The following is a 20,772-nucleotide window of genomic DNA, read 5'->3' on the forward strand; positions in this document are numbered from 1 at the left end:
AATTTTAACTTATGATGTCTATTTTATAATCATTTATTATTATTATTATTATTATTATTAGGTTAAAGTGCTGATTGGTATTTGACATAAGAAGAGTTTTGAGGCTTTTTTAATGAATGCACGAGAACACCGGTTAACAATAACTTAAAATATTTTTATAAGCATGTTTTGTTTAAAATATACGTTGGACAAAAGTACATGTCTAATTAGAAATAATAATATATTTAAAAAGCAATACATAAAGTTTAAATACATAGATTTGTGAGGGAAAAAAATTTTAAAACTAGAAGTACAATTGTATACTTTCTTTTGTTAGGTTCTAAAGACTTAGGATTTTATGTATTTAGAACTCTAATTTGTATTGTTAGCAAACCATGATCAAAACAATATGTTTAGAAGTGTTTTAGTCTAGCTCAAAGTTGTGCATTTATGTAAAGTTGGAATCGAGTTAAAACAAGAAAGTATTGTGCCTTTCGGCCTGGCTCGATCGATCGATCGAAGCTCAGGCAGAATGTTTTTTCTGCAGAATTTTTCAACTCAGCCCTAGTTGTTTTAAAACGTTTTTAGGGTTTCTTATTTGTTCTAAGTATAAAAGGCAAACCCTAGCCACATTTTAGTGTTGCTCATATTGCGGTTTGTGTAAATCTCTTGTGAGATCTAGAGGAGCTTTCCTTTACACAAACTTAGAGTTTTCAAGGAGAAGATTTTTCTACACCTTGATGATCAATTCAGTTGCTGCCATTAAAGCTTAAAGAAAACATAAGCGGGTGTGCTTGTATCTGGTAGTGAATCCAAGAAAGAAGGAGTCCATGGATTCGGAGTTTGCACGTGGTCGTGTCAGTAAGTTCTACTGGTTGATAGCAAAAAGAAGTTGAGCGTGGAGGCTTGTAAGTCTTATTGTATGAACTTCGATTCTTTCAAGATAGTGGATTCAAGTTTACCTTGAGGATAGCTAGGTCAAATCCTTCCTAGGTTTTTGCCGGTTTAGTTCCCTGGGTGATCATATTTTGTGTTATTTATTTTCCGCTGCTTTGCATGATTTGATCTTTGTTATTGTGATAACTTAGACTTGTTTAATTGGACTAAGTAACTACTTGGCTAATCACCTAGGTTAAATCAATTGTTTTAAGGAGTCTAAAAACTATCAAGTGGTATCAGAGCGGGTTGCTCTTTTGTTATTGATCCTTTGATCACTGAGCTGATCCTTGACCCCTTTGTTATGGACTCTTGGAAATTCTTTTTGCTTATTCATCAACTTGCTTACTTTGTGCATTTGTCTCTTGTTGAGTTTGTTAAATCTTTCCTTGAACGTCTTGGTCTTATCATATGTGGTAATAATTATTTGTGTTATACTGCCTTAACCGCCTTAAAGGCACGTGATTCTTGTCTTTGGTATTTGGATAGTGGTTGTTCCAGGCATATGACAGGAAACAAAGGATTATTCAAGACCCTCTTTAAAGGAAAGATTGGGATAATCACTTTTGGAGATGGAATCAAATCTATCATAAGAGGCATTGGAACTGTGGACATCCCAGGGTTACCGGTCTTTGAAGATGTTTGGTATGTTGATGGACTGAAGGCAAATTTACTCAGCATCAGTCAGATTTGCGACAATAGACTAAATGTTCTCTACACTAAGTATGAATGTGAGATACTTGATGGAGAAGGTGATTGTATGTGTGTTGGTGTAAGGACAGCGGACAACTGTTATGGATTGACACCAAGCATAAGCAACAAGTGTTTTAGTGTAAAAATTGATCAAGTTGATTTGTGGCATCAACGATTGGAGCATGCAAGTCATAAGCAGTTACAAAAGATTTTCAAATGTGATGCTGTTGTTGGTTTACCTAAGTTTGAGAAGATAGATAAGTGCATATGTGGACCATGTCAGATAGGTAAACAGATAAAATCTAAACATCCTTCTGTGGCTAGTGTTCAAACTTCAAAACCTCTGGAGTTACTGCACATTGATCTTATGGGTCCTGCTCGAGTTCAGAGTTTAGGAGGAAAGAAGTATATTCTAATGGTTATGGATGACTTTACCAGATATACTTGGGTTGTGCTTTTGAAAGATAAAGCTGAGGCTCCTGAGAAAATGATACATCTGTGTAAGAAATTGTAGGTTGAAAAAGATACTGTGGTAGCCAGAATCAGAAGTGACCATGGAAGAGAATTTAAGAATGCCAAGCTAGCTACCTTCTGCAATGAACAGGGCACACATCAAGAGTTCTCATCACCCAAGACACCGCAACAAAATGGAATAGTTGAACGGAAAAATAGGACCGTTCAAGAGATGGCACGTGTCATGTTGCACAATAAAAAAATTGCCAAAATCTTTCTGGGGAGAAACAGTTAACACTGCTTGCCATACACTCAACCGGGTGTATTTCAGACTTGATTCCAAGAAGACTCCTTATGAACTTTGGAGAGGAAAGAAGTCAGTCGTTAAGTATTTCAGAATATTTGGCAGTGATTGTTACATTCTACATGATAGAGAGAACCTAGAGAAATTTGATGCAAAGAGTGACAAGGGATATTTCCTAGGGTACTCCTCTACTAGTAGAGCATATAGAGTGTATAATCTGAGAACCAAAACTGTCATGGAATCGTCAAATGTTGTGATCAATGATGAAGTATGTCCAGAAGCACATTCAGAAAGTACTACTCCGGTTCAAGATAAGCCTATGGAGGTTAATGACTCACTTCCTGTTGATTATGTTGGGAAACATAATGATGAGGAGCTAATGATGTTGAATGATGCAATTTATGTGCCATCAAGTCCTGAACCATCCATTCCAGTTCATGAAACTCAACAAGTTCAACATGATTTTAGTCCTTCATCAGAACAGAAAGGTACATCCACATCTCTAGTTAAATGTCCTTCCTCTAGAGTAAGGCTTAATCATCCTTCCTCAAATATATTGAGAAGTCTGAATGACAACATGAGATTAAGGTCAAAAGCCTTAAGTGTAATTACACACTCATGCTATCTGTTCCAATTCGAACCGAAAAAAGTAGATGAGGCACTTCAAGATGCTGATTGGGTAAACTCTATGCATGAAGAACTTCATCAATTTGTTCGGAATGATGTGTGGAAATTAGTTCCTAGACCAAAGGGTGTAAATGTAATTGGAACCAAATGGATCTTTAAGAACAAGTTAGATGAATATGGCACTGTTATAAAAAATAAATCAAGACTTGTTGCTCAAGACTACACACAAGTGAAAGGGATTGACTATGATGAGACCTTTGCTCCGGTAGCAAGATTAGAATTCATTAGGATACTGTTAGCTATAGCTAGTCATCTGAACTTCAAGCTATATCAAATGGATGTCAAAAGTGCTTTCTTGAATAGAATGCTGCAAGAAGAAGTATATGTTGAACAACCTAAAGGCTTTGTTGACCCTCATAGATCGGATGATGTGTATAAATTGAAGAGAGCACTGTATGGTTTGAAACAAGCTCCACGAGCTTGGTATGATAGATTGACTGCATATCTCACTGAGCATGGCTTCAAAAGGGGATTTGCAGACACTACTCTCTTCATAAGAAAGGATAAGAACAGTTTTGTTGTAGCTTAAATTTATGTAGATGATATTGTTTTTGGTGCTACTAATGACTCTCTTGCTCATTCTTTTGTAGATGAAATGAAGGTGATGTTTGAAATGAGTATGGTTGGTGAACTAACTTATTTCTTGGGTTTACAGGTGAAACAAACGGACTCAGGGATCTACATCAACCAAGCAAAATATGCAAAGAATCTAGTCAAGAGATTTGGACTGGACAATGCTGCCCATGCTAGAACACCAATGGCCGCCAATGCAAAATTAACAAATGATCCATCAGGTGAGTCTGTTGATGTTACATTATACAGAAGTTTGATTGGATGTCTTTTATATTTGACTCCTAGTCGACCTGATATTGCATTTAGTGTTGGTATTTGTTCTAGATTTCAATCTAATCCTAAAGTTTCACAGTTAAATGCTGTCAAAAGAATAATTAAATATATTGCTGGAACTTGTGATTATGGATTATTTTATAGTAAAGAGTCTAATCTGTCTCTTGCTGGTTTTTCTAATTTTGATTGGGCTGGTAATGTTGATGATAGAAAAAGCACCACTGGTAGGTGTTTTTACGTTGATGCTAATCTTGTTGCTTGGATGAGTAAAAAGCAAAATTATGTGTCATTGTCTACTGCCGAGGCAGAATATATTGCTGCTGGAAGTTGTTGCTCACAACTTCTTTGAATGAAAAAGGTTTTAACTGATTATGGGATATCCCAAGATACCATGGTGGTTTACTGTGATAACTCTAGTGCTATTGACATATCTAAGAACCTTGTTCAACATTTTAAGACTAAGCACATAGAGATTAGGTATCACTTCATTAGGGATCTTGTTGAAAGAAAGATTGTGTGTCTTAAGTATATTTCTACTGAACGTCAGAATGCCGACATTTTCACCAAACCTCTTGATAGAAGTAAGTTTGAGACTCTTTGTCAAGTAATTGGTGTGATTCTGTGTACCTGATCTGTCTTGGTCTTCTTGGTCCTTGTACTGCATTGCTCTATCCTTTGTGACCATTGTTCTTTGGTTTTGTTGTGTTTTTTGTTTTCTAGGATTTGCATTGCATAACATTCATGCATTTTATTCTAGGTGTTTTTTTTTTATTAAAAAAAAAAAAAGGAAGAAAAAGAAGCAAATTTTGTTTTGTACTATTCTTCTTGATTTTTGAGAACAAGATTGGTCAATTTATTTTCACATAACATGTCTTTTGTATCTTGTTTAACTTTGATGAGTTTACTTATTGCACTTTACTAGTTGAAGTTTTGTAGTGCATGTTGTGTGGGAAAGATGGGCAAAATTTGGTATTTAGACTGTTTTCAGAAAATTTTTTTGTGAACAGCATGCGCGTCAAACTATTTAGTTAGTTGGACTGATTTTGGAACTCGAGTTCCGACCCAAAATTCAAACTATAGTCACGTTTTTTTTAGTGGCGTTTGTCAAAAACGCCACTATATGTACCTTATAGTGGCGTTTTCTATAAACGCTGCTATAGGAACTAAAAAAACGCCACTATAGGGTTTGCTTTCTAGCCCAAAATCGAGTTTGGCAAACTCGAGTTCCAAAAATAGTCCAACTAACTAATTAGTTTGACGCGCATGCTATTCTCCAAAAAAATTTCTAAATTCAGTCTAAATAGCAAATTTTGCCGGGAAAGATGTTTATGGTTTTTTATTACTCTGTCTTAATCTTGAAATCACATGTTTTTGAATGTTGGTCTTGAACTTTTAGAGAAAGACATAAATAACCATCTCACCACTGTTCACTAGCCAATCATGAACACCTTAGTGCATATTATAAGATTTTGTGCTCGAGAAAGTGTAGCACATGCACAAAAAGAACATAAGGTGAAACCTCGGTTTAAATTACTTAATTCTTAAAATTAAAATTGGTGTGTATTATTAGGCTTGATGCCAAACTCACATGACTTAAAATTGATATGTATATTATGAGGCATAAATACAAGAAACTTACATGATTGCAAGCTTATGATTTAGGAGATGTGGGAGTTATATGATGTAACTCTTTAGATGATAGTCTCTTTTAAATTCTTTGTGATGAATTTTGTAGACTTTGTGATTGATTGCTATTCACATATCACCTCACATGTATCTTAAGCTTTTGCTAATTGCACACACTACACGAGTTACTCTTTGCTAAACTTTGTACATGTTATTGTGTGTGTTTATGGTCTGACCAACCAAGTTTTGCAAATACTTTGAATTTTGTGCAAAATTAATTTGTTACTTTAAAATTTGTGGAGAATGTAAGAAATTTTATTTTTCGGAATTTGGGCTTAAAATTCTTGTTTTGAAAATCATATCATCACATACTCATGCATTTTGTTCTTAAATTTCAATGCTTTGAGTTGATTCTAAATGTTTTTCAAAAAACTGTGTTTTTCCTCAAATTTAGTGAGCCTCTGTCCATTTCGATCGATCCATTCTGTTTTTCGATCAATCGAAAATTTTTAAAAAATATTAAAGAGAGCCTCTGTCTGTTTCGATCGATCGAAACTGATTTTCGATCGATCGAACTCTTTTCAAAATGTTTTGATAGAGTCTTTGTCTGTTTCGATCGATCGAGGCTATTTTTCGATCGATCGAAACTCGTGAAACATGTTTTTTTTAAAAGGTCAGAATGTCTTTTTCAAAAGGTACTTTTTCAAAAAAATTTCAACCTTTCCTCTCTCTCCGACTTGGCTAAGGCTCCACCAAAGATTTTTTGTCTTTCAAGGCCGGTAAGTCCTTTTTGCCCTTCCTTTTGCATTTTATTTCACGTTTTCATGCATTTTTCATGCATTGTATTGGGTATTTTCGGCATTTTTCATATATTGGGGTTTTTGATGATTCAAACCTTTTTTTGGTGAAATTGATCAATGGGTTTTTGTTCTAGGATGCTATTATCATGATTCTTGTAGATTAATTTGATCAATTTTGTGGTTTTTGAAAAATTGGAAATTCTAGGGTTTGAAATTGATCCGAATTGGGGATTTTGTCAAAATTGAGTTAAATTGATGAAATTGGCTTTTTAAATTGATGTATTTGGTCATTATTTTTTAAATTCTATCATGTCTAATGATCAATTCGTCAATATCTTTCAAATTGAACAAGTGGTTTTCAAAATTTTGGGGTTTTGTGTTAATACCTCTATGTTCAAGCCAATTTTGTGAATTTGAACTTTTTGACTTAATTGGATTGCATTAGAACATGCATCATGTCATTTAAATTGTTCATACATCATATAGATTTTTATTATGTATTTTTTTTGTGCTAACTTGCAGTCTGCCCTTGGTTTTGTCTTTTGTGTTTTTGTTCTTTTGCTCTGTGTTTGGGTCCTTATCCTAGCACCATGCCTAGGAAAACTAGAGCCCATAGGACCCCTTCGACTTCCTCTGAGTCTCCCTCTAGAAGTGAGGTGTTTAGGAATGATAAGTGCAAAGAGGCCTTTGATACCTTGAACAGTAAGCGTAAGATATGGGCTGAGCGAGCTGTAGTGTTAGATGAGCTTGATCCGGCCATTAGGGTTAACTTTGAGTCTAGAGGTTGGTTGTCTCTCTTAGAGATAGATCATCCACCCCTGACCGCCCTGATTAGAGAGTTCTTCTCGAATCTCTCTTGCCACGTCTATGATTCCAACACCTTTGTTAGGAGTTGGATACGAGGTGTTGAGTTCACCATTACCTATAGGGTAGTGGCTGAGGCTCTTGGGGTTTCGGTTGTTCGGGAGCCTGTCTATCCCTATGATGAGTCACCCTCATTAGATGTTGTCATGTCATACATCACTAGGTCATCTATCCAGTGGGGTTCTGATCCTCGGATCACGTCCGCTGAGCTTATCGAGACTGCCTATCTTTTCTTTAAGATAGCGTGTCATTCGTTATGGCCTATTTCTCACTTCCACACCATCCCTTTAGAGCGATGTGTGTTTTTGTATGCCTTTTTTTCTGGAGCGTCTATTAGTTTTCCTTACTTGTTCCTTCGTTCTTTGAATGAGATTCATAGGAGTTCTGCCGTAGGGCATGCGTTTATTCATCCTATTTTCATTCATAGGATTTTGCTCTTTTTAGGTCTACATGGTTTCCCGTCTGGTGAGCCTGTGCATGTTGTTACTCCCATAGGTGCCACATTTCTTAGACAGAGGGCTGCTCACTTGAGAGTTGCTCCTTCACGTCCTAGAGGTGTGTCATCTAGTGGTGTTCCCCCTCCTCCCTCTTCTACAGGTGTTGATACTGCTGAGACATCGGGTGCTGCTGCTGATGATGATGTTCCTCCACCGACTGCTTTGGATGATTCAGACATTCGTCGTACGTTGGATCATGTCTTGACCGTTTAGGCTGCTCATGGACAGATTTTGGTGGACATGCTTGATGAGATCCGTGCCTTGCGTGCGGAGTTGGTGCAGTTTAGACCACTTCCCTTTTGATGATGGATTTTTGTTTGCCCTTTGGCATTCCGTCACAAAAAGGGGGAGTACTTTGTAGAGTTTTTGCTTTCAGGGGGAGTATATGTTTTTTGGTTGGAACTTGTGGAGTTTAGATTGTATCTAGGTGCTTCACTTTGTACTTTACCTTTTTAGCTCTTGCCATGTTTTTGATGGGATATTCATGTTAGGGGGAGTATTTTTTTGTTTTGTTGGTACTTTATATGTTTCTTGTTTCAAACTGTTTATTGATTTATATTTATGAGTTATTCATTGATATATGTCTTTATTGTGTGTTGTTTGAAATCAAAAATTTAATTTGTTTACTTGTATTGTTTCCACACATGCGGTTATGCATTTTGTTTAGTGTTTCAGGAAATATACAGGTTGATTCAATTGAGCTGCTATGTACACTTGCAACTGATGGATAGTAGTTAGGATTGAATTTGTTTTATGAGCATTATTTTTGTAAAGGGCTTTTTATTTTGTAAACTTTGAGCTTCTAGTTGTGTTTTGTCACGGATTGCCAAAGGGGGAGTTTGTTAGGTTCTAAAGACTTAGGATTTTATGTATTTAGAACTCTAATTTGTATTGTTGGCAAATCATGATCAAAACAATGTGTTTAAAAGTGTTTTAGTCTAGCTCAAAGTTGTGCATTTATGTAAAGTTGGAATCGAGTTAAAGCAGGAAAGCATTGTGCCTTTCGGCCTGGCTCGATCGATCGAAGCTCGGGCAGAATGTTTTTTCTGCAGAATTTTCCAACTCAGTCCTAGTTATTTTAAAATGTTTTTAGGGTTTCTTATTCGTCCTAAGTATAAAAAGCAAACCCTAGCCACGTTTTAGTGTTGCTCATATTGCGGTTTGTGTAAATCTCTTATGAGATCTAGAGGAGCTTTCCTTTACACAAACTTAGGGTTTTCAAGGAGAAGATTTATCTACACCTTGATGATCAATTCAGTTGCTGCCATTGAAACTTAAAGAAAACACAAGCGGGTGTGCTTGTATTTGGTGGTGAATCCAAGAAAGAAGGAGTCCGTGGATTCGGAGCTTGCATGTGGTCGTGTCAGTAAGTTCTACTGGTTGGTAGCAATAAGAAGTCGAGCGTGGGGGCTTGTAAGTCTTATTGTATGAACTTTGATTCTTTCAAGATAGTGGATTCAAGTTTACCTTGAGGATAGTTAGGTAAAATCCTTCCCAGGTTTTTATCGGTTTGGTTTCCTAGGTGATCATATCTTGTGTTATTTATTTTCCGCTGCTCTGCATGATTTGATCTTTGTTATTGTGATAATCTAGACTTGTTTAATTGGACTAAGTAGCTACTTGGCTAATCACCTAGGTTAAATCAATTGTTTTAAGGAGTTTAAAAACTATCACCTTTGATGCCTCAACTTTGAGGTTAGGGACTTACCTCTTACTTTAGTTTTTCTCTCATCGTTATTGGAGCTGAGGGAGATATCTTTTTCTTTTCTTTTTCTTTTTAGAAACATCTGAGGGAGATATCAACCAGTATATTTTGTCATTCATAACAATTTATGCTGTAAGATGTAACTTCGTTCTCTAATGGTCAATCAAACCTCTTAAGAAGCTTCACCGATTCACCCCAATTCCCAAATAGTCTCTGTAAGGACCGAGTTTCGATCCCAAGCCCAAAAAATGAATAAGCTCGGACCCAAAAAATCCAAAACAATGAATATATAAAGAGTGGGTTGGAAAACTAGACTAAAATGAATTGGATGGCTAACAAAGTAGATTCTAATGACATGAATAGAAAGGTAGATGGATTTCAACTGAAGAAAGTTGTCCTCGAACAGGTCAGAGGAGATCAGTTCTTGTATATTTTTCTTAAGTATGATTACACGATCATTTCCTGACTGCTACTGTGTTTCTCTTTAAATTTCTCTCTCTAATTTTCGATCCCCCCTTTTGTCAGGGGTCCCTTACATTATATATCTCCCTTCTAATGATCTTGACCCTCCATTTGTTGATCATCCAAGCTACTACTTGAGTGCTTGCTGCATCGGACACCCTTTCTAGCCCTTTATGAGTTGGGATAGCCAATGCAACACTGTTCAGGGGTCTTCTCCATATAAATGCGACCAGAAAGTTAGCTGCAGAGTATTTAATGCAGTGGCAACAGCTTTTCCTTAGATATTTCTTGGCTTCCACTCTTCCAGTGCGTCTGTAATGCTCACCCCTAGCAGTGGAGTTTCCTAGAAGGTCACTTTGAGTGATAGGATATGCATTCGATCTATGCTTGGCTTGCCCGAGGAGATATTCCTCCTCGGACCACCTTTCCCAGCCTTTCCGCTTGCATGTTACTTATGGGACTCTGAACTTAACACTCTCACTACTGTTTATCCATCCTCGGACCAATCAACGTTCTCGGCCAAAGCCCTAGGCCCAATATACAAATTTTGGCCCTTATCTCTACAATAGTCTTATAATCCATTTGATGTATACTGGCTATGCAATGCTGCAATATCCATTAACATACAAATGGATCCATTTGTTACTCTTATAATTGGATATCTATATGTATTATATATTAATAGCCAAAATTGAGAGAAAATCCAATTAAATTATACAATTGAAATCTAATTTTGCGTCATATGTCTTAAATTATTTATTTTTAGAGAGAGTTTTATTTCTTAATTTTTGAGTCAAATGTGGGATCACATCATAAATATCCATCCAAGTGAGTTATTGTGTGCAAAAACCAAAGAGTCTAGAATTAATGAACATAAAATAAAAAAAAAAATAAAAAATGGACAATTTACATTTTCTACCTAATAGTATAAGACTTTTTAAAATTTTTTAAAAAATAACTATCAATAATATTTAAGTTATATATGTAAGAATTATACTATGCATTTTAATTTATATCTTTTAAGTATATCCATGCATATGTATGTGATTACAATCTAGTAATATATAATATCAAAGCAATCCATACCTTCCTTTTGTTTGTAATCCTTTCCAATTAGCCTCGCTTTATACTTGTTAACTTATAAGTTTTCAATTTTCTTTTAAATATCCATTTATATCCTAAGTTTTCATTTAGGTATAACTGTATAAGATCCATTAATTCCCATATTTGATTTTGTAAAATGTATTCAATTTCACTATTGACAACTTGTTTCTAAAAGGTTTACAAGTGTAGACATCGTTTCCTTGAAGTTTTGAGGTTCATCGAATATTGAAATTTTCTTCAATGTTGTGGCAAACTTAGTCTCAATGGAACGAAGTCTGGGTTGAACGCTTATCTTCTCTTTATTCCCTACTCCATGCCAAGTTGTGAATGATAATGATGATGATGATGATGACCACGACAACGAAAATGACAACAATAATGATGACATAAATTAGGCTAAAGTAAAATTTCTATCTTATATTCAAATATATATATATATATATATATATATATGATGACATAAATGACGTTATCTACTATTGAAAATGATTCGTTAGACATGATGATTGATGCACCAGGGATTGAGATCCGTTACAATAATCAGGGCTATTGCACCATGCAATACCTTTCAATAATTCAAATCAAAAGTTAAAAAGTTAGCTTTTGATATCTACCATTGGATCGAGAAAAGTTAAAAATTTTAAAAAGTTAAAAATTTTAAAAAGGTAAAAATATTGTGTAAGGGATTGAATATTGTAAACATGCAAGTCAAGGACCCTAGGCCCATGATACAGAAACGAAACAAATTTCTCTTGGCTTGGTTTTTGGTGCTCCCTTTCTTTTCTATCATTCTTAGGGTACAATGATATATTTGGCTTTAAATCTATATGAAGATTATGTGACAAAACTTTTTTAAGTATTATTTTGATTAGACAATGTTGTCAATTTGTTAACAGGTGATTTTGTTTAAATTTTTATACGTATGAATAAACTTTCAATCAATGATAGAGAGTCCACTTCTATTTAAATGTCAATGATGAATGATATGTTAAAATTTAAACCACTCATTTCATAGTGGAATGATAAGATTTCAATAACTTTACATTAAATAAACTTAAGAACGCTAAGGTATCTTTCTTCTTGTTGATACGCTACTATGAGTGCAGTATGCCAAATTGCAATACGACAAACCCAACGACAATCTGCGCATTTCCTACTACATACTGTTTTTTTTTTTTTGCTGAATCCTACTACATACTGTTGTCTGTTGCCACATGGATGTAAATTATTTGTATAAAATTGAGTGGGTAGGAAAATGTATTAATGTTGTTTTCCAATGGGCTACAAAGACCAAAGTGAAGGATTGTATTTGGGCAAAAATGGCCCATTATCATCAATTTTGGAAATAATTTGCCCAGAAACACTGTTTCTGAACTATATAGTAATGTACCACTTTTTCGGGTACTCGAGCACCATGTTTTCTTAATCCACTATCGCCCCATATTCAAGGAGCCCTATAGTGGCGTTTTTAAGCCCTATAGTGACGTTTTCGGGCCCAAAAACGCCACTATAGGGCCCCTTAACCTGTTATGGGGACTTGTAAAAAAAATTTTGCAAGAAAACGCTGCTATAGGGCCCAAAAACGTCACTATAGGGCTTAAAAACGCCACTATAGGGCTCCTTGAATATGGGGCGACAGTGGATTAAAAAAACATGGTACTCGAGCTCACCAAACTCGAGTACCCGAAAAAATGGTACATTGCTATATAGTTCAGAAACAGTGTTTCTGGGCAAATTATTTCCAAAATTGATGATAATGGGCCATTTTTACCTTGTATTTGTACAAAAGGTTATTTGTGCTCAAACCTCTGGTGTTAGAGGTCCAACGAACGGAGCTATGTTCGGCCCCCTGACCCAACAAGAAAACAACTAGCACTCTATGTATGTATTTTGCATTTTTTTTTTTAATAATATGTATGTATTTTGCATTAATTTGAATCTGGGCCCATGAAAAATTAATTTAGGCCCCAACATACCCTATAAAACCACAAAGAGCCCATATAACAATGCAAAAGAACCCAAATAACAACACAAATAAGTCCAAACAATATAAAATCAGCCCAAATCCTTGAAATCTTTTTAAAAAATAAAAAATCCAGATTTGTATCTCAGTCTCACCGTAATTCCCAACAAAATTTCAAGGAAAGAAAAAACCCAAATATCCGTAAGAGTGTTTCAGTTGAATAGAGACAAAAAGTCAATAAGCAGCCACACCACCACCATTAGAAGGGAGTGTTTGAGTAAATTATAGCCAAATGCCACCAAATTTGCTTGAGGAAGTCAAGGTGGACGTGGAACTTGAACCTGAGGTGAAAGATCCTTTAAAAGTAGGTTTGGATTTTTTTTTTTTTTTGGAGGGGGGGGGGGGGGGGGGGGGTGGTTTGGTGGGGTTATGTTTTGGAGGTTATTCAAATTTTGATTTGAATCCTATTATGATTTTGGGTTATATCTTAGGAGTAATGTTACAGCCACAAATTCTTTTGCAATATTTTTACAAAATGTTGATATGGTCAACCTCTTATTGATTTTCATCTAAACTCACCATTAATATCACTTTTTCATTTACCAGTAATCTCTCATCACATTAGCAGTATGTAAAAAATTTTGTAAAATAGTTTGTCTTTAGCATTATTCTATGTCTTAGTGTGCGTGGCAGTGGTAGTGTTGTTTTTTGTTGATATGGTTGTGTCGTTTTGTCTTTTACTTTGACTTTTTTTTTTAAAATAAATATTTTGACATCTTTATAATTATATCAAAGAGACAACAAAGCATTATTAGGCATAAATAATTGGACAAAATTTAGCTACAAAATTAGTGGTTGTCTTAAATTTACAATCTTACTTAATATATTTTTATTGGAGGTAATTTTTGACAAACCCACCATTGGATTATATTTTTTTCTTATATCCTCAATGCTTACAAAATTTAAAAAAAAATTAAAGATTAATGGATATGTCATCAATAAATTGTTCAAATTGCAAGTTTTTGTAATTTAAAATTATGCATAAACTGTAAGCTTATAGATCATATAGCAAATAATATTCGATTGACACAAAATTTGACATGTACATTAAGAACGTAAAGAACATGCAATTCAATAATTAAAATTTCAAAATATGTAATAACGTTTATTTTATTGAGTAAAGTTGTAGTCTTAGACTACAATAAAATTTTGTACCTAAACTTTATCCTAAATAATTCATCTAAGCAACAATCTTACTAACAAATTAATATTTTAGTTTAGCATCTTTTTGTTTGATTATTTGTGATTTGTCCTCACATTTCCCTTTGATAGATAGTTGCATTGTAATGTATTAAAAAAAGCTGTTATTTTGTATCTTTTTATGTGTTGATAGCTTGTTAATACTAAATATATACCAATTTGAGTTTTCATGAACACCCTGCGATAGTCTGGCTCCATCCCTGAGTCCAGCATCCACTGACGGCAGGTGGTAACCTCTCAATATCTTAATGCTATATATATGCTAGAATTTATCTTCAAACTTGAATTGCAACAATCTAAATTGAGAAATCATCATCATCAGATATGATGAGTGAGTTTCTTGTTTGTCTTAATGTATATTGACCCAACAAGAAATCATAACCTAGAAGAAGAGTTAACAGAAACAATCTTCCTCAAATCCTTTCTCAATAATTTTCCAGTTGCACTCTTGGGTAAGGAATTGACAAACGTTACACGTCTTATTTTCTTGTACGGTGAAACCTACAATCAAGGGGAAAAGAAGATGTTCATTTTGACAAACAAAATATTGATTATTTTATCAATTCAAATTTTATGTTACAAAGATTACAATAGCTCAGAGAACTAGAAGGCACCTGTTTTTCGACAAAATCTATTATCTCTGCTTCTCCAAGGGAGCTTTGAGGCTGTCTTACCACAAAAGCTATTGGGACCTGACCAGCTTCTTCATCAGGGTATCTGCCAATTTATTGTATGAATTTTTAATAATCAAATAAGATGCACAATTTTGACAATCGTCAATAGGAACTTATAGCTAATGCCACATTAGTTCTACAAACAAGCAAAATATAGCTCTTATATATGGCATGCTGTAACATTAAAGATCGAAAAATGCTACTCTATCATTCCAAGGGCAAGGGGACATCCATAAACCATGAGTAAGTTATATTAACTTACGGTATAACAGCAGCATCAACTATCTCCGGGTGGGACTGAAGCAAATGTTCTAGCTCTGCAGGGGCTACCTGCAGAAAGTATATATATACCAATGCATGAGCTCCTAGTTGTGTTCTTTAAAGAATAACATATGCTTGTTATAAAAAGAAAAATAAGAATGCAAAGGATGAGTGACATTATATTTACCTGGTATCCCTTGTATTTGATCAATTCTTTAAGCCTATCTACAACAAATAGAAAACCTTCCTCATCGACATAACAAAGATCACCAGTTCTCAACCAACCGTCTGCTACTAAAGTTGCAGAAGTTGCTTCTGGATCACCAATATAACCTGCAGTAATCACAAATTAAACTCGCATATATGGCATGTGTAAATTTACAATAGTTACAAAAAATGCTGATCGGAAAAGCTATGCTATATCAACTCTCATGTTGGGATGTATATGAAATCCTCTGATAATCATTGCCTCGTCAGCTATCTGAGGCAAACTAGGAATTATATACAACAAGCTGAGATTGCATTGGATTTGTTTTCATTTCAAAAGTAAATATGTTTGAAAATTACTTTCATCTTTTGTAGTGTAAATTATTGGAAGGTAATTCCCTTTTTAATCATTAACATTAATCCTAAAAAGACATGATAATTATGAGTAATGCGGCGAATTGTGATTAGTGAATGGTGATTATGCAGTACAAAGTGCCAAAGTCACAAAATGTTTTATTTATAATTTTTTTTTCTTTACCTTTCATAATCGTGGGTCCTCTAATCCAGAGCTCCCCTTGCTTGCACGGAGGCAAAGCATGCCCTGTGTCCGGGTCTACAATTTTGGCTTCAAAACCTCCTGAAAGCCTCCCTGTTGATCCCCAATGAACACTCTCCTCTTGACCCACTGTTCGCCACGCTGACCCCGTTGATTCAGTTAGCCCATAACCCTGCATCCATCATTTATTTATTTATTTTTGAAATCTCCTATTCATTTTTCCATTAGAAGTGATTCAAATCAACCAAAAACTTATTTTACGCAGTCACATTGTAATTGATAATTGAAAATGGGATTTAAAGTCACGTTTTTTAACTCATATTTTGTTTGCGTCTGAATTAACATTTTCTAGAAGGTAAAACATTTTTCAAAAATGTATTTTCTAAAAAACTATATCATTTTCCTATATTTGATAACAAACTTTAAAAATTATCTCTTAACTTTTATTTTATTTTATTTAGTTTCTCATAAGATAGCTATTTTTTTTTTTTTTATTTAGTTTGGCGTGAAATATAGCTGTTTTTAAAAAAATTTGAAAATACAACTCCATCTCAGCCAGATGAGATGAGAGAAGTGTCGAGTATATATTTGTAAAATATCTTACCAAGTTTTTATAAATAAAAATATTTTATAACTTTTCGATTGGAAAACATTTTGAAAATATTTTTAACATACGGTGTAAAACAAACACTGCACTTAAAAGAAAGCTACAATTAAAAACGACCTGTCGTTCCAAAGTAGCACCTGTAAAAAGAAAATTTTTGCCCAGAAAAAAAACCATACTTTGACTTGGAGGCAAACTCACATACCTGTAAAAAGACAACTCTTGGAAACTTCGCCATGAAAGCGGAAACGACCTCCTTCGCAATTGGAGCCGCACCACACGCAACCCCTTCCAAAGAGCTCAAATCGTAGCCGTCCGTTACATCAGTCTTGGCCATGGCCACCACCACCGGTGGGGCCACCACCACGTGGGTCACCCTAAACTCTTCCACCGCCCTCATCATCTTCCTCAAATCGAACCTCTCCATTAGCACCACCCCCTCGTTCAAAGCCACCGACTTCAAGCTGTAGAAAAACCCGAACACGTGAAAGTACGGCACCGTATAGAGCAACACCGCAGGCGACTTCCTCTCCGTCCGGTGCGCGTAGGTACCGGCCACAGTCGCCATCAGGTTCCGGTGAGTCAGCATCACTCCTTTGACTCTCCCGGTGGTCCCCGACGAGTACAATATCGCCGCCAAATCCGACTGGCTTACTTCGACGCGGTCGATCGTTATTACCGGACTCGTCATCATTGAGTCGAACTCGGGCGAGTCAAGGACAATGGTTTTGAAACGGAGAGAAATGTTTGAAAGTTTGTGAGCGCTTGATGACGTGGCAAATGCGATCACTGGGTTGCATAGTTGGATTAGGCTTGAAATCTCAGACTCGGTGCTGAGTGGGTTAGCCGGGGAGATGACTATCCCAAGAGAGAGCAGCGAGAAGTAGAGGATCGGAACCTGAATGAGGTTTGGAGAGAGAACGAAAGCGATGTCGCCTTTGGAGAGTCCGATGACTGAGTGAAGATAGGAGGCCAGAGTTTGGGTTTTGCGAGTGAACTCGGAGTATGAAACTCGTTGACCCGTGGAGGAGTTGATGAAAGCGAGTGAGTCAGGCCATGGCGAGTTAGCTCGGAGCAAGTAAGCGTAATCAGAAGCTGATAGAGGAATATGTTGTGGTGGAAGATCGATTGGGGGTCTGAGGCTGTGGAAAGTTTTTGTCTCTGAGTTGAAACCGCTGTTTGGGTCCATCTGAATTTCAAATTGGCTGAGCCTGTGAAAAGAACGAGGTTTGCGGTGGTGAAGACTGAAGAGTAGAAACTAGGATTGCTAGGAGTTGTAGTAGTGGACGTGGTTAATTGAGATCCGAGATGGGGCTGTCAAAATAGGAAACGTGTTTCATTTGGGTATTTGTTGGAGACGTACGTGGGAAAGTGTTTGGTGATATGGTAGATGATTCACGTCACTGATTATGTCACCTTGGTCTCTTGCATACGATTACCAGTGAGTTTAATTCACAAACTTTTCCATAATTTTGTTATGCGGTGACTCATAAGTAATGAAATTATACACCTATATGCACCACTATTTTATTTTCACAACTCACGAATCACAATTCACCAAAAAAAAAAAACTCACGAATCACCACCACGTGACAAATTTGTAATAAAATTGTAGAAAAGCTTTTAACACTAAGTAAGTGTTTGGATTCACATTTTTCCCTCACGTTTTTTTTCTAGCACGTATGAATAGTAATTGCAATGTTTATGTACATGGACTTACTGTGCAGGAGACAAAGTGCACTGTCTATGCACTGTTCACGAGTCCCATAGCACTATTCACATATTTAAAAATTATTTTGTTAAAGTGTTTTCAGTTTTTTGTTTTCAACAAAATAAGTGATATCCAAAAGGACCTTAGATCTACTCTTTTTATTTTATTCATTTTTAGATATTTCATCTATACTATTAATAATAGGATTTTGTATTTGGTTTTCAAAATTTTGCGTACTAAAATACTTTCACACAAATTTTTAAACTCTATCTTTTAGTTAAATAACTTTAAATTAAAAAACACTAATTGGTTAAAATGGTAATTTATCATTCATAAGTTTTAGGCTTTTTCCTTTATTTTCTCAGTTTAACCTAAAATTTAGGAGATTATCTCTATCTCATTTTTATACATCATCTCATATTATTATATATATAATAAAAGTTGGGTTTAGACGTCGTGGTTGCGCCAAGTGACGGCACCAAATTGCAGAAATTTTATTTAATTTTTAGATTTTTAAAGAACTAAAAAAGAATAGTATACTACCAGGATTCTAATTTATTCTTATCATATTATATTATATTATATTATTGTAAGAACTAGATTTGAACTCCTGGCCCACTACATGGATGGACGTAGGCCCAAAAAGCCCAAAACAATGAATTTGTAGAGAATGGGTTTGGATACAGGGCTTTAATTGATCAAACAACACAAAAATGGATTCAGATCATAGGAGAATGAAAAGGAAAAAGGTTCATACTGAAGAAAAATCGTTCTCGAAAAGATCCGAGGAGGTCTGATCTTATGTATTGATCTCAAGTTTAGTTCTTAGATGCTATAATATTTTTTCTTGTCAATTCTCAATCCCTCTCTCTTGTTTCCCCCTTTTCTTTATATACTCTCCTTCCTTCTCTTCTTCCTCTTCCACGTGCATCCTAGCCAGTCGGTGTTGATACTTGTCCCATCTATACCTTTCATAAGTCTTCATGTAATAACTGTAAGGTTGAAATATACTGTTCAGGTATCATCTCCACATTAATGCAGCCAGGGTGTTAGCTGCAGTGCATTTAATGTGGTGATAACTGCTTTCTCTTTAGATATTTTAGGGCATCCTTTTGATAACCACTCTAACAATGCTTACCACTACTGACAAGACTGCTTGGAATATTACTCCTGAGTGACAGACAACCTTTTTGAACCTCGGCCCTGGTTAGCTAAGAATGAATTTATCCTCGGCCCATCCCTTGAGCCATAGTGGTCAAAGTTGACCTTTATTCACTAACACAACCTTGCTCAACAAAGATTTCTCATTCTCGGACAAACCCTTGTCTTCGAATTGGGCCCTAAATCCATAACACAAACAAATGATATGTAAGGTTGAATTTATTCAACCATCTATTTGGCTTTATTCCGTGCCAAATTTGCTTGTAATTCAGTATTTAGTAACCCTGTATTTAGGTGGGTTTGTTGTAAGGGTAGTGAGTGAGATAGAGTGAAGATTGCTCAAGAGTGTGCAAGAAAACAGAGACTCGCGGCTGCAAGCCGCCAGAAGCAGCACACGTGCCAAGCATGCTGGAAGATGAACAGTCATGCTAGCTGGAGCACTACAGGACAAAACAGGACAACTGGCCATACGGTTAACTCGCGACTGGATCTCGCGACATAATCAAGCCGCGAGGACAAGCCGCGAGCCACCCCTGTTTTGTAAAACCTGACGTTTCACATTCCTTTTCCATTCCAGTATAAATACCCCTTTTACCCACGATTGAAAGAGAGCTTCCAGAGAGAATTTTGAGAGAGAAACCCTAAAGAAAAACCAGATTGTTTCACCCACAATCTCTACCTTAGAGTCTCTTCAAATTCCTCAACTCTCTTCCTCTCCATTGTCAAATCCTTGAGAGGCATTATACCAAACCTGGTTCTCACCATCATCATCACTGTGAGACAGTTGTTTGGACTTCTGGGAAGTAGTTAGGAAGGAACCAATCTTCATTGGTTGATGCTACGGTCTAGTAGCGGAATCCGGGAAGCTAGAAAAGAAAAAGGTTCGGCGCAACCTCGTTGGAGCAAGAAGCTTGGAGGGCTTAGGTGCACTGGGTAGATTAGGCTTGGAGGGTCTATTGCTGTCCTTGTATCCCAACTGTATTTTCTAGTGGATTGTTTACCGCTTGGAGGGCGACGGAGAGGTTTTTCGCCGAGGACTTCGATTTCCTCTTCGATAACACATCGCGTGTTGTCTTTGTGTTTGCATCTTCCTTCCTCTCTATCTTTGCCTTTTTATTATCTGCTGTGGTTTTATTTTGTTATGGCTTAGATAGTCTTTAACCAATTTCGTATTATAGCATGTGTTAAGTTTCCGCACACTAGTTGTTTGACATATTGCTTGTATTGGTTAAGTTGTATTTTGGGGGTCTAAACGTTCAAAGGTGTTTTGTACACGTTTTTGAACTTTCATGATAGACTCCCAGGCCCAATATCCCTACAATTATATATAATAAAAGTTGGGCTTAGATACAGTGGTTGCGCCAAGTGGCAGCACCAAATTGCAGAAATTTTATTAAATTTTTAGATTTTTAAAGAATT

At 35.8% G+C, this 20,772-nt stretch overlaps 1 protein-coding gene across 1 annotated transcript; it reads right to left on the reverse strand.

Annotated features, from left to right (window-relative positions):
* Positions 1–14,409: 14,409 nt before the first annotated feature.
* On the reverse strand, positions 14,410–17,825 carry LOC126714678 (4-coumarate--CoA ligase-like 9). Its single transcript, XM_050414937.1, has 6 exons — positions 16,687–17,825; positions 15,860–16,049; positions 15,302–15,447; positions 15,116–15,183; positions 14,794–14,896; positions 14,410–14,680 (listed from the first exon to the last, which is right to left on the reverse strand). The coding sequence occupies exons 1-6, from the start codon at positions 17,668–17,670 to the stop codon at positions 14,555–14,557; spliced, it is 1,617 nt and encodes a 538-aa protein (XP_050270894.1). The 5' UTR covers positions 17,671–17,825; the 3' UTR covers positions 14,410–14,554.
* Between the last annotated feature and the right edge of the window lie 2,947 nt (positions 17,826–20,772).

This window comes from Quercus robur, chromosome 2, assembly GCF_932294415.1.
Source record: "Quercus robur chromosome 2, dhQueRobu3.1, whole genome shotgun sequence".
NCBI lineage: Eukaryota > Viridiplantae > Streptophyta > Magnoliopsida > Fagales > Fagaceae > Quercus > Quercus robur.